This window comes from Chelmon rostratus, chromosome 3 (assembly GCF_017976325.1).
Source record: "Chelmon rostratus isolate fCheRos1 chromosome 3, fCheRos1.pri, whole genome shotgun sequence".
Lineage (NCBI taxonomy): Eukaryota > Metazoa > Chordata > Actinopteri > Chaetodontiformes > Chaetodontidae > Chelmon > Chelmon rostratus.
Window position 1 is genome coordinate 6997061 of NC_055660.1, and position 15664 is coordinate 7012724.

The 15664-nt window shown below is 39.8% G+C and overlaps 1 protein-coding gene across 1 annotated transcript; it reads right to left on the reverse strand.

Annotated features, from left to right (window-relative positions):
- Nucleotides 1–1423: 1423 nt before the first annotated feature.
- On the reverse strand, nt 1424–5638 carry LOC121604225. Its single transcript, XM_041933680.1, has 5 exons — nt 5593–5638; nt 2822–2950; nt 2341–2481; nt 2029–2137; nt 1424–1641 (listed from the first exon to the last, which is right to left on the reverse strand). The coding sequence occupies exons 1-5, from the start codon at nt 5626–5628 to the stop codon at nt 1424–1426; spliced, it is 633 nt and encodes a 210-aa protein (XP_041789614.1). The 5' UTR covers nt 5629–5638.
- Nucleotides 5639–15664: the final 10026 nt, after the last annotated feature.

Genomic DNA, 15664 nt, shown 5'->3' on the forward strand with positions numbered 1-15664 from the left:
GTTGCATGCTTGGTGTTTACAGTTCGTGGCACTGGAAGGAGCAGCTTTATATCTGGAAAGAGTGTTCACAACCAACGGTTTGTTCAAGGGAATAGTTACTGTTACTTAAAGCAGCCACCTCATGTAGTGGTAGTATGTTAACATACACTTGTTAGCAGGTGTACTATAATTTGTCACGTTTGGATAGGGTCTAATGCAGACTTGCAGTATTTATGTAACAAGATCTAATATAGTGGGTAATGCATAAACACTATTTCAATAAAGTAGAAATTCTAAGGCATGGTCTTAACTATTATATCAGTCATTTTATAATTGTGCATGTGTGGATCAAAACCCTTTCATAAAAAAGGTTTTTTTTTTGTTCTCAATTAAAATTTTCCAGGATTGAGAGGTTGTGGAGAGATGTGTGGGCAGCTGTCACATGCATCTACTATGATGTTCTCCACTACCTTGAAGAAGAGGGCTTCCTCAGCATCGCCAATGATACACACCTCTTCTGCTGTCACTTTGTTTGTCCCACGCCTGCAGGATGACCTGGATACTTTTTGCAGTGGTTGGGACAATCATCCGCTGAGAACAGAAAGCAACATGACCCCTAACCAGCTGTGGGAGCTAGGCCGTACATATTACCCAATTCCAGGACCAGATAACACACTGGATTTTCCTGACATTGAGTGGGAAAACAGCGGACTTCAGTATAATGACCACTCAACCATCGTTGTTCCAGACACAGCATGCCCTCTGACTGATGGACAAATGACAGCTTTAAGAGAGGCAGTTAACCCAAGAGCTGCATCCCAGTCCTTTGGCTGCGATACTTACATTGCTGCTGTTCAATTTTGTGAGCGGTTTCTTGATCTGTGAAAGAACTGATCAGAGAATCAGAAGGTCTTTTGAGTTGAGAGACTGAAGAGACACTGATTAATATTTTGTATTTTTGCAAAATCTGAATGTTATTATTCTTATTGCTTTGGCAAGAAGAAACCAGTACAGCTCATTTCAATGTATACACCTATATTAATGATTTATTCAGTGTAATACAAGGAATGTTACAAAAAGGGCTTTCATTCCCTTATAATTCACTTGTGTGAATGATATCAGTGCAGAGACTGTTGACAAGGAACATGTTAAACTGCAAAAATTTAAGACATACCACATTTTTATGTGAAAGCTGAGATTGACATGTTTGTACTACTGCAAAGGACTCTCAGTAACAGTGTGGAAATAAATTCAGTATGCAATAAGAACTTCTTGAATGCTTAAAGAGATAGTTTACAAGGAAGATTTGTGAAGTACTTCCTTGGGCTAGTTCCCTTCAGTTTTACAATTGTTAAAACCATCATTTAACAGAATAACTAACGAGCTTAAAAACAAACACTGAACAAATCTTGTCTGACAAGGGTAAATGCAGGCCACATGACACTCACACAAGACCAAATCCTGTATGGCAAGTGGAAATACAGGCCAGGATGTCATGTTTAAAAGATGTGTAATCCTTGTAGTGCCCTGGGATGCGCAAGGTCTCAAAGCAGGTGGAGGCTGTGGGGTATCTGCTCTCGACCACTTCTACAGAGAGACTTGGTGGTACAATCTCCCATCCGGTCCAGAATTTGACCAGGTTGGTCAGTTCAGTTGGTGTTGCTATGGAGTAAATTAAAAAGGAATTAAAGATCTTTTTTGACTTTATTAGTCATCAGGATAAATGACCAACTATGACAGTAACAGCTTACACTCAACAGAAGATTAGTCAAACCCTTGAGATAAGTTAACAGAAAAATAATTTTTAGAATGAGACTGGTTGGACTATTGAGTTGAAAACAGTGACATGACTATAAATGCTTTTTTCTTTTTAATCAGGTGGATTTCTTAAAAATAAAATTTATGTCATGTTGCTGTTTCCAGCTCAATAGTGAATGTGTGAAATTCACACTGAATGTTTAAATAGCTATGTAGCTTTTATACAGCTACATAGCTTTAACAGGTAACCAAATATTTAAATGGCACCTCCAAGTTTCTCTGTAAACCTACCATTAGCAATGAACTGTCGAAGATAGCCTGATACGCGGCATTTGGTGTCAGCTGAACACTCATCATCGTCGCTATCCTCATGAGGCCATGTGAGTCGCTGAAGAAGTACCTGCATTGAAAAATAGCATGAGAAAGACTTTGGTCACTTTTCTATCTTAAAATTACATCTAACTTTTGCACTCAATTGTGGGTTGTGTATGTAGGAAAACAGAAATAACAAGAACAAGACTGACAACATAATAGATGCTGACCAGGTATGAACCACAATATTTGCTAGGAAAATGATAAAAGATCAGAGAAATTAAAATTAACCTCAGGGCTGAAATGTCCTGCTCCCTCTTTAGGGAAAAGCAAGGCCACTGTGTCAGGTCTCTGGGTCACCAGTGCCCACATTGGGGTTTCTTTAAGACCTCGTCTCAGCTGCTTAATTTGCCTTGTGACACGTCCAACTACCTGTTAGTAGTAATAAGACAGAGAGGATGAACACATAACGTTCCTTATCTATAAGTAAGATTGAAGATAAAAAACAATAAATACATTTAAATACATTTATTATGCTTCAATCCACTTGTGAAAGAGGAAATAATACTGTTAATAATAATACCCACTATCTTTTATGTTTCCGGAAAAAAAAAAAAAAAAGTTTGTTTTTTAGCTTTCTAATAAAGAAAAGTACAACAATAGAGAAAAGTGCAACAATTTAATTTTGTCAGACAATTTTTTAGAATCTTAGCAATGTGCATTTATGAACAACATCACTCACAGGATAAAAAAAACAAGTAGTTTCACTCACAGCATGGATCAGTAGTTTCTCAAAAAGCCATCTCCTGTTTTTCTCAGTTGGGGAAGGGAGGTCCCAGGCAAGGGCCAAGTCCTGGACGAGCTGTTTATCCTTATCTGACAGTATGGATCTCCCTTCAAGCTTCAAGACAGAGGGAAACTAATTAGATAGAAAAATGCATGATGCCAGATATTACAGATGACGACAAATTAAAGGAAAAAAACAAATATCTGCTCAAGTTAGCCATATATTAATGTCACTCAATAAGGATAATGGATACACAATAAAAGGATACTCCATTGTACATAAAATCTGAATGACATACAAGCTTGATTGTTTCTCTGATGTCCAGGTCTGGACAGTCCTCTAGTGTAACAGTTGCAGTCTCAGGACTCCCACCAAGCAGGGCATGAACAATAGCAGGGCTGAGTCCCGACAGGCATGGTCCTCCATGAAGGAAGGAGTGACCGACCATTCGCCCCGCCAGCAGGAACATATCACTTTCCACAAGAAAGTGAGAGGCTGAGGGGACTAGATGGCCAGGCTGTCCATCAAAGAGCCGTGTACCATTTGAGTTGGCTGTTGAAGACAATAAAAACACAAAATAAAATCAATATAAAAGTAATAGGCTTCCTTCCAAAGTACAAATATATGCAGGTTAATATTGCTCTTAATTGCCATTAGGTATGAATTTGAGACTCAATAGTTGTCAGACAATACACAGTATGTTAGTAATGTCATGGACTGGAAACTGTAGCTCTCATCAATATAGGCATAACACATTAAGTAGAATCCCTTGAACTTTCATGTTAAAGCAAACCAATTAAAATATAGCATACCAAAATTGATGCAAAACCCTGACTTCAGTTTTTCCATGCATGTTGAGAAAAAAAAGTGAGTTACACCCTGTCCAATTGCAGCATCTCCTGTAACACAATTTAAAGTTTGACAAGATAAGGACAAAGGAAATACTTTAATTATTTTTGGACAAGTGTAACTTGTAATTGGAGCTACCTTCAAGTTTGCAATTCAGAGGTCGTCCCCATTCCACACTAGGTTGCTTGTAGAAGGAGATTAGGGCCATGTCCTGTTCAGCGGGGCTTTTCTCTGATGTCCATGCTGAGATGTAAGGGGTTCTCCGTTTCATGAATACGGAGAAAACTGTCAGCACACTGAGATATGGCCTTGGTGGGGTCACTGATAGTTAACCAGCCTAATAAGAAAAAAAAAAAAAAAAAAAAGTGGTTTCTTGATCTATGCTTGACTGTCGAGACAATAAAAATCTTTAACATGTACATTCAAATCACAAGTTAGAGCCATCAAGCCTTATTCAGCATAAATAAAGCATCTTAATAATCACTGACTATATATATGAAGATTAATGGGAGAACCAATCTGGCATTCAATCTGGCAACGTTGAGCTCTGAAGACTGTGCTAAGATTTAAAAGTATTATATTTAACATTGTTGTAATATCAAATGATAAAGTACACAACACCACACCATTACTTGAGTTAAAATACAGATATTCCAGGTCAAAGTAAAAATATTACAGCAAGGTAATCAATTCATGGTTTGCATCAAGAGTAGGCCATGCTTCATAAATGCCAATTTTCCTTCACAAAGACAGTTAACCTTCCTTAACTTTCCTAAACCACTGCTAACCCTGAACAACACCTACCATCTGTAACAGTTGAGCAAGTTCCGGATGGTCCAGGCACTGCTGCTTGCTCTTCCTCAATTACAATGCTTTCATGCATCACCTCTTTTCCTGCCCTATCCACATAGAATCATTTGTATTTAACTGATATTGTATATAAGAATTACTGATAAGAGAAAAACACTGACAAGAGAAAGTAAATAGATACCTTTCCACACATGAAGAAGAGTGTACCTCAATCAAGTCAATGGGAAACATTTCTGTGCAGACAGGACATTCCTGCATATCTGCTGTAAATAGAAGAAATATTGAAAAGTTACAAGCTAGAACAATGTTAATTTAAAGAAAAACAGTTTATGTTGTTTAATACTATACAATATGCTGACAAAAGCTTTAAATGAAGAATTCTTACGTTTTACGTCTTCAGACTCACTGCTATCTGCATTAGCCAGGTTGTCGTCACTGCCAACATACATGACATCACAAGACTTGATGTGTTCTGTCAGGAGTGGAAGAGGAACTGCAACGCCACACTTCTGACACATGGCTTTGGGCATGCTGCTGAATGCTGCATCAGTTAGTGGTAGGGGATCTGTGCTGAGTTCCTCTTGAATTGGGGCTATGAATAGATTTTTACCCCCACGACTTACAGACTTCAACATCATGCCTGTATAGCCAGTAACATCAGGAGCCACAAGAGAGAGTTTTCGGCTACCCCATCCACCTTTAGAAAAGAGAAGAAGAAAATTAGAACTTTCAACAGTTTATTAGATATAGATTAAACTAGAAGTTATGTCAAAGCAACTAGACTTCTAGTCTGACAACAGGCCAGACTGAAGAAGTCAACGATAACAAAACAAGTCAATTTTTTTGTTGACTTTTATAAATAAAATTACAATCAATTAGTTTGCAGTTGCTGATTTGCAGTGAGGCATGACCTAATAAACGTTCACAAATTCCTTAAATTGAAATGGCTTAATAATAAATGTACAGAGATGAGTTTGAAGAAATCTTTTGAAGTTTTATTTAGGTACCAGTGTTGTGCATTGCATAATGTGAAGTTAGCTGCCACATATGTACTGTTTTTTTTATGAGTGAGCAACTGTCAACCTGTGTCACCCTACCTGCAGATTTGTATAGCAGCCACCCACCAGTAACATCCCCCAATTTTGGAAATAAAACTTTGAGGGCATCACATAACTGTAAGCAAAAAATGGATGCAAGTGTAAGCCTCTCCAAAAGAGAATTAAAGCTCATCATTCCAGCCAGAAATAGCATTTATCACACTGCATGACAAACTAGCAAATCCTTACAATACAGCTAGCCTTAAACAGCTAACTTCTTGTTATTACCTCTTCATGTGTTGTGTTTTCATCTAGATGAGCAGTCCGGCGGCCCAATCCTGCACGCATATGGACTATTTGCTCCTGCTCTTTTGGGGTTTTTTCACACTGCTTCGGCAACAAATAGAAGGCCACATCAAGTGGTTTAAGTCTCTTGGCAGGAACAAGATTTGCTGCAGGAAAGCGCCTCTTCCCTCTGCCCTTGGTAAAAAGACCTGGGAAGGATCTATAGAAAATACAAAAACATGGCACTGTATTGCCTATCCTCACCAGTTTCGTATAAAGTGCAATAGGCAATCTTTTACACCTTCAAATCCCATATATATTTTTTAGTTCATAAAGCAATTTCACATTAGCCTTAAGTTAAACAGGACTTTATATATTTTGAAGAGTCACAAAACATCAGATTGGACTTTTTCCAGGGTTTACCAACTTAGATTTGAATGTCTGCAATATTGGTAAGAAACATACCATGCAACAAATTATTATAATACTTTCTGTAAAAGTAAAGAGCTGAATTTTACCTGTACAAATCAGCAGCATCTGAAAATGTGCATACATAGGGCTTGCATTTAAATTGACCATAAGTCTTTACCTGGTCATTTCCATTTGAAGTGGTGGTCTCTCTGTCTGTCTCTGTTCTCTGCAGGATTGTATCCAAAAAATATTTATTAATCATCAATACATCTGCAACAGGTAAATCAAGCCATATGCACATGAACTGAAGTTTAATACTGAACCTCATATCTTGATTTGTTGCGCCACCACTGGCTGAGCCCCTCTCAGCCGAACTTATTAGCTGCAACAAGTGCCTGGCTGACTGCACAAGGTCAGCCTGACTATCCTGTCATCACAAATACAGCACAAAAAAAACTAGGATCTACAAGCCAGCGGCACAAAGAGGGTTTAAACAGCGAAACGATAATGATAAGCAATGAGTTTGATGACAGACAGCTACATTATTTGCTGTCCGTTTGTGCTATTTTTAAAACTGTTTTGGGTAAAGCAACAGTTAAATGTACTGTCAGTCAAATATTTCTTGTCAGATACTCGCTGCCACAGAACTGTGAGTGACATTACTAGCAGTAACCCATGCAAACATAGCGTTAGCTAATTGCTAACCGTTTTAACGGACGCCACCCCGTAATACGTTCTGTGCAGATATTGCTCAAGAACTTCTGTTAATGTGCAACAAGTCTGGTAATATCTGTTACTGAAGTTTTTGAACAGAAATGGTAAATAATGAGTAAATACACTCACCGAAGGGCCGTCGTTTCTGCCTGCTGTCGCCATAGCTGGGTGAGCTTCACCGCTCTCTGTTTTGATGTCACAGGTCACAGGTCACAGGTGGAGCGTAACGTGATTGGCTGGTTGTTGAACGATTTGATTCAGGGATCGATTGCTTCTGTTTTGATACCCGGATGTTGACTCTGAATTTTTGACAATGAATTTTCGACACTGAATCTTTGGAGACACTGAATTTTCGGTACTGAATTTTTTTTGAGACATTGAATTTTTTTTTACACTGAATTGTTTTAGACATTGGAAAAAAATCAGAATCAAATAAAATTCAATGCTTGAAATTCGATGACTTTTCAAATTCATAGTCTGATTTCGATGCAAAAAAAAATTCAGTGCCAGAAATTCAACGCAAAAAAATTCAGTGCTAAAAATTCAAATTCATACTCTGATGGCACAGATTTGCTTCCATACAAGTATAATATAAACAACAACCAATATAAAACAACAACAACCTGTAAAATAAATACAATAAACAGTGATAAAAACACAACAACCAGCATAATAAAACAAAGAGTAGCATAATAAAAACAACAACCAGTAATACAAAAACACAACCAGTGATAAAAAACAACAACCAGTGTAATCGAAACAACAACCAGTATAAAAAATTTCCAAAGAGAAAATAAACGTAGGCTACCTCAGATTTTGTCCCCCGGCCGATGCTCTTCATCGTGTCCAAGCCTCATATTGTCTGAGGACCTTTGGCCCCCCTGCGAAACATCTGCCAAAACCTGTGAAAACAAAAGTTTAGCAAACGTACCTGAGCTTGGTCCCCCGGCGCTTGTTCTTTCTCGTGATCTCCGGGGCTCAGAAGTCCTCCCTCAAACTGCGAGCCGACAACACAGACCTGGGGCTTTTCCATCCTCACCATCACCGGGGCTCTCCTGGGAAACATCTGCAAAAATCAGTGGAAACAAAAGTTCAGTAAACGTACCTCAGGTTTTGTCCCTGTGGAAACAAAAGTCCAGTAAACATACCTCAGTTTTTTTCTCCGGCTGATGCTTTTTGTCGTGTCCAAGACTCATATTATATGAGGAGTTTCGGCTCACCTGCGAAACATCTGCCAAAACCTGTCCAAACACAAGTTAAGTAAGTACCACAGTTTTTGTCCCTCAGCAAATGCTCCTCATCCTCTCCAAGTCTAATATTGTCTGAGGGGCTTCAGTACATTAAAGATGGGTTAACATCTTTTCAGGTTTATCTTAAAACAATAAGATATTTGAAGATAAACCTGTGGAAAAAAAGTGAAATAAACGGAGGCTACCTCAGTTGTTGTCCCCCGGCAGATGCCTTTTGTCGTGTCCAAGCCTCATATTGTCTGAGGACTTCCGGCTCCCCTGCGAAACATCTGCCAAAACCTGTGAAAACAAAAGTTTAGCAAACGTACCTGAGCTTGGTCCCCCCGGCGCTTGGTCTTTCTCGTAATCTCCGGGGCTCAGCAGTACTCCCTCAAACTGTGAGCCCACGACACAGACCTGGCGCTTTTCCATCCTCAGCATCACCGGGGCTCACATCTCCTCTGGGGCAGTGTGAAGGTTGTGCTCGCCACAGCCGCTACATTAAAAGGTGGCCACCAGACCTAAATCCAGTGAAACCTTTTAAAACACAGTAAACCGTCGTAAACACTCCTGTAAACGCTACTCGGAGAACACCAACCAGTGCTATAAACACAACAACTAGTGATAAAAAACAACAAGCAGCATCATAAAAACAAAAACTAGTATAATACAAACAAAAACCAGTATCATAAAAACAACAACCAATATAATGAAAATAACAATCAGTATAATAAAAACAACATCCAGTAATAAAAATACAATAACCAGTGAAATAAATATAACAACTAATATAACAAAAAAACAATCAGTATAATAAAAATACAATAACCAATGTAAAAAAATAACTGCCTGTATAATGAAAAACAACCTGCAATAAAAATACAACAACCAGTGATAAAAAACAACCAGCATAATATGAACAACAACAAGTATAATATAAACAACAACCAATATAAAACAACAACAACCTGTAAAATAAATACAATAAACAGTGATAAAAACACAACAACCAGCATAATAAAACAAAGAGTAGCATAATAAAAACAACAACCAGTAATACAAAAACACAACCAGTGATAAAAAACAACAACCAGTGTAATCGAAACAACAACCAGTATAAAAAATTTCCAAAGTGAAAATAAACGTAGGCTACCTCAGATTTTGTCCCCCGGCCGATGCTCTTCATCGTGTCCAAGCCTCATATTGTCTGAGGACCTTTGGCCCCCCTGCGAAACATCTGCCAAAACCTGTGAAAACAAAAGTTTAGCAAACGTACCTGAGCTTGGTCCCCCGGCGCTTGATCTTTCTCGTGATCTCCGGGGCTCAGAAGTCCTCCCTCAAACTGCGAGCCGACAACACAGACCTGGGGCTTTTCCATCCTCACCATCACCGGGGCCCCCCTGCGAAACATCTGCCAAAACCTGTGAAAACAAAAGTTTAGCAAACGTACCTGAGCTTGGTCCCCCGGCGCTTGTTCTTTCTCGTGATCTCCGGGGCTCAGAAGTCCTCCCTCAAACTGCGAGCCGACAACACAGACCTGGGGCTTTTCCATCCTCACCATCACCGGGGCTCTCCTGGGAAACATCTGCAAAAATCAGTGGAAACAAAAGTTCAGTAAACGTACCTCAGGTTTTGTCCCTGTGGAAACAAAAGTCCAGTAAACGTACCTCAGTTTTTTTCTCCGGCTGATGCTTTTTGTCGTGTCCAAGACTCATATTATATGAGGAGTTTCGGCTCACCTGCGAAACATCTGCCAAAACCTGTCCAAACACAAGTTAAGTAAGTACCACAGTTTTTGTCCCTCAGCAAATGCTCGTCATCCTCTCCAAGTCTAATATTGTCTGAGGGGCTTCAGTACATTAAAGATGGGTTAACATCTTTTCAGGTTTATCTTAAAACAATAAGATATTTGAAGATAAACCTGTGGAAAAAAAGTGAAATAAACGGAGGCTACCTCAGTTGTTGTCCCCCGGCAGATGCCTTTTGTCGTGTCCAAGCCTCATATTGTCTGAGGACTTCCGGCTCCCCTGCGAAACATCTGCCAAAACCTGTGAAAACAAAAGTTTAGCAAACGTACCTGAGCTTGGTCCCCCCGGCGCTTGGTCTTTCTCGTAATCTCCGGGGCTCAGCAGTACTCCCTCAAACTGTGAGCCCACGACACAGACCTGGCGCTTTTCCATCCTCAGCATCACCGGGGCTCACATCTCCTCTGGGGCAGTGTGAAGGTTGTGCTCGCCACAGCCACTACATTAAAAGGTGGCCACCAGACCTAAATCCAGTGAAACCTTTTAAAACACAGTAAACCGTCGTAAACACTCCTGTAAACGCTACTCGGAGAACACCAACCAGTGCTATAAACACAACAACTAGTGATAAAAAACAACAAGCAGCATCATAAAAACAAAAACTAGTATAATACAAACAAAAACCAGTATCATAAAAACAACAACCAATATAATGAAAATAACAATCAGTATAATAAAAACAACATCCAGTAATAAAAATACAATAACCAGTGAAATAAATATAACAACTAATATAACAAAAAAACAATCAGTATAATAAAAATACAATAACCAATGTAAAAAAATAACTGCCTGTATAATGAAAAACAACCTGCAATAAAAATACAACAACCAGTGATAAAAAACAACCAGCATAATATGAACAACAACAAGTATAATATAAACAACAACCAATATAAAACAACAACAACCTGTAAAATAAATACAATAAACAGTGATAAAAACACAACAACCAGCATAATAAAACAAAGAGTAGCATAATAAAAACAACAACCAGTAATACAAAAACACAACCAGTGATAAAAAACAACAACCAGTGTAATCGAAACAACAACCAGTATAAAAAATTTCCAAAGTGAAAATAAACGTAGGCTACCTCAGATTTTGTCCCCCGGCCGATGCTCTTCATCGTGTCCAAGCCTCATATTGTCTGAGGACCTTTGGCCCCCCTGCGAAACATCTGCCAAAACCCGTGGAAACAAAAGTTAAGCAAACGTACCTGAGCTTGGTCCCCCCGGCGCTTGGTCTTTCTCGTAATCTCCGGGGCTCAGCAGTTCTCCCTCAAACTGCGAGCCGACAACACAGACCTGGGGCTTTTCCATCCTCACCATCACCGGGGCTCCCCTGGGAAACATCTGCAAAAATCAGTGGAAACAAAAGTTCAGTAAACGTACCTCAGTTTTGTTTCTCCGGCTGATGCTTTTTGTCGTGTCCAAGAATCATATTATATGAGGAGTTTCGGCTCACCTGCGAAACATCTGCCAAAACCTGTCCAAACACAAATTAAGTTAATGTACCTCAGTTTTTGTCCCTCAGCAAATGCTCGTCGTCCTCTCCAAGTCTAATATTGTCTGAGGGGCTTCAGTACATTAAAGATGGGTTAACATCTTTTCAGGTTTATCTTAAAACAATAAGATATTTGAAGATAAACCTGTGGAAAAAAAGTGAAATAAACGGAGGCTACCTCAGTTTTTGTCCCCCGGCAGATGCCTTTGGTCGTGTCCAAGCCTCATGTTGTCTGAGGACTTCCGGCTCCCCTGCGAAACATCTGCCAAAACCTGTGGAAACAAAAGTTAAGCAAACGTACCTGAGCTTGGTCCCCTGGCGCTTGGTCTTTCTCGTACTCTCTGGGGCTCAGCAGTTCTCCCTCAAACTGCGAGCCGACAACACAGACCTGGGGCTTTTCCATCCTCACCATCACCGGGGCTCCCCTGGGAAACATCTGCAAAAATCAGTGGAAACAAAAGTTCAGTAAACGTACCTCAGGTTTTGTCCCTGTGGAAACAAAAGTCCAGTAAACGTACCTCAGTTTTTTTCTCCGGCTGATGCTTTTTGTCGTGTCCAAGACTCATATTATATGAGGAGTTTCGGCTCACCTGCGAAACATCTGCCAAAACCTGTCCAAACACAAGTTAAGTAAGTACCACAGTTTTTGTCCCTCAGCAAATGCTCGTCGTCCTCTCCAAGTCTAATATTGTCTGAGGGGCTTCAGTACATTAAAGATGGGTTAACATCTTTTCAGGTTTATCTTAAAACAATAAGATATTTGAAGATAAACCTGTGGAAAAAAAGTGAAATAAACGGAGGCTACCTCAGTTGTTGTCCCCCGGCAGATGCCTTTTGTCGTGTCCAAGCCTCATATTGTCTGAGGACTTCCGGCTCCCCTGCGAAACATCTGCCAAAACCTGTGAAAACAAAAGTTTAGCAAACGTACCTGAGCTTGGTCCCCCCGGCGCTTGGTCTTTCTCGTAATCTCCGGGGCTCAGCAGTACTCCCTCAAACTGTGAGCCCACGACACAGACCTGGCGCTTTTCCATCCTCAGCATCACCGGGGCTCACATCTCCTCTGGGGCAGTGTGAAGGTTGTGCTCGCCACAGCCACTACATTAAAAGGTGGCCACCAGACCTAAATCCAGTGAAACCTTTTAAAACACAGTAAACCGTCGTAAACACTCCTGTAAACGCTACTCGGAGAACACCAACCAGTGCTATAAACACAACAACTAGTGATAAAAAACAACAAGCAGCATCATAAAAACAAAAACTAGTATAATACAAACAAAAACCAGTATCATAAAAACAACAACCAATATAATGAAAATAACAATCAGTATAATAAAAACAACATCCAGTAATAAAAATACAATAACCAGTGAAATAAATATAACAACTAATATAACAAAAAAACAATCAGTATAATAAAAATACAATAACCAATGTAAAAAAATAACTGCCTGTATAATGAAAAACAACCTGCAATAAAAATACAACAACCAGTGATAAAAAACAACCAGCATAATATGAACAACAACAAGTATAATATAAACAACAACCAATATAAAACAACAACAACCTGTAAAATAAATACAATAAACAGTGATAAAAACACAACAACCAGCATAATAAAACAAAGAGTAGCATAATAAAAACAACAACCAGTAATACAAAAACACAACCAGTGATAAAAAACAACAACCAGTGTAATCGAAACAACAACCAGTATAAAAAATTTCCAAAGTGAAAATAAACGTAGGCTACCTCAGATTTTGTCCCCCGGCCGATGCTCTTCATCGTGTCCAAGCCTCATATTGTCTGAGGACCTTTGGCCCCCCTGCGAAACATCTGCCAAAACCTGTGAAAACAAAAGTTTAGCAAACGTACCTGAGCTTGGTCCCCCGGCGCTTGATCTTTCTCGTGATCTCCGGGGCTCAGAAGTCCTCCCTCAAACTGCGAGCCGACAACACAGACCTGGGGCTTTTCCATCCTCACCATCACCGGGGCTCTCCTGGGAAACATCTGCAAAAATCAGTGGAAACAAAAGTTCAGTAAACGTACCTCAGGTTTTGTCCCTGTGGAAACAAAAGTCCAGTAAACGTACCTCAGTTTTTTTCTCCGGCTGATGCTTTTTGTCGTGTCCAAGAATCATATTATATGAGGAGTTTCGGCTCACCTGCGGAACATCTGCCAAAACCTGTCCAAACACAAATTAAGTTAATGTACCTCAGTTTTTGTCCCTCAGCAAATGCTCGTCGTCCTCTCCAAGTCTAATATTGTCTGAGGGGCTTCAGTACATTAAAGATGGGTTAACATCTTTTCAGGTTTATCTTAAAACAATAAGATATTTGAAGATAAACCTGTGGAAAAAAAGTGAAATAAACGGAGGCTACCTCAGTTTTTGTCCCCCGGCAGATGCCTTTGGTCGTGTCCAAGCCTCATGTTGTCTGAGGACTTCCGGCTCCCCTGCGAAACATCTGCCAAAACCTGTGGAAACAAAAGTTAAGCAAACGTACCTGAGCTTGGTCCCCTGGCGCTTGGTCTTTCTCGTACTCTCCGGGGCTCAGCAGTTCTCCCTCAAACTGCGAGCCGACAACACAGACCTGGGGCTTTTACATCCTCACCATCACCGGGGCTCTCCTGGGAAACATCTGCAAAAATCAGTGGAAACAAAAGTTCAGTAAACGTACCTCAGGTTTTGTCCCTGTGGAAACAAAAGTCCAGTAAACGTACCTCAGTTTTTTTCTCCGGCTGATGCTTTTTGTCGTGTCCAAGACTCATATTATATGAGGAGTTTCGGCTCACCTGCGAAACATCTGCCAAAACCTGTCCAAACACAAGTTAAGTAAGTACCACAGTTTTTGTCCCTCAGCAAATGCTCGTCGTCCTCTCCAAGTCTAATATTGTCTGAGGGGCTTCAGTACATTATAGATGGGTTAACATCTTTTCAGGTTTATCTTAAAACAATAAGATATTTGAAGATAAACCTGTGGAAAAAAAGTGAAATAAACGGAGGCTACCTCAGTTGTTGTCCCCCGGCAGATGCCTTTTGTCGTGTCCAAGCCTCATATTGTCTGAGGACTTCCGGCTCCCCTGCGAAACATCTGCCAAAACCTGTGAAAACAAAAGTTTAGCAAACGTACCTGAGCTTGGTCCCCCCGGCGCTTGGTCTTTCTCGTAATCTCCGGGGCTCAGCAGTACTCCCTCAAACTGTGAGCCCACGACACAGACCTGGCGCTTTTCCATCCTCAGCATCACCGGGGCTCACATCTCCTCTGGGGCAGTGTGAAGGTTGTGCTCGCCACAGCCACTACATTAAAAGGTGGCCACCAGACCTAAATCCAGTGAAACCTTTTAAAACACAGTAAACCGTCGTAAACACTCCTGTAAACGCTACTCGGAGAACACCAACCAGTGCTATAAACACAACAACTAGTGATAAAAAACAACAAGCAGCATCATAAAAACAAAAACTAGTATAATACAAACAAAAACCAGTATCATAAAAACAACAACCAATATAATGAAAATAACAATCAGTATAATAAAAACAACATCCAGTAATAAAAATACAATAACCAGTGTAATAAATATAACAACTAATATAACAAAAAAACAATCAGTATCATAAAAATACAATAACCAATGTAAAAAAATAACTGCCTGTATAATGAAAAACAACCTGCAATAAAAATACAACAACCAGTGATAAAAAACAACCAGCATAATATGAACAACAACAAGTATAATATAAACAACAACCAATATAAAACAACAACAACCTGTAAAATAAATACAATAAACAGTGATAAAAACACAACAACCAGCATAATAAAACAAAGAGTAGCATAATAAAAACAACAACCAGTAATACAAAAACACAACCAGTGATAAAAAACAACAACCAGTGTAATCGAAACAACAACCAGTATAAAAAATTTCCAAAGTGAAAATAAACGTAGGCTACCTCAGATTTTGTCCCCCGGCCGATGCTCTTCATCGTGTCCAAGCCTCATATTGTCTGAGGACCTTTGGCCCCCCTGCGAAACATCTGCCAAAACCTGTGAAAACAAAAGTTTAGCAAACGTACCTGAGCTTGGTCCCCCGGCGCTTGATCTTTCTCGTGATCTCCGGGGCTCAGAAGTCCTCCCTCAAACTGCGAGCCGACAACACAGACCTGGGGCTTTTCCATCC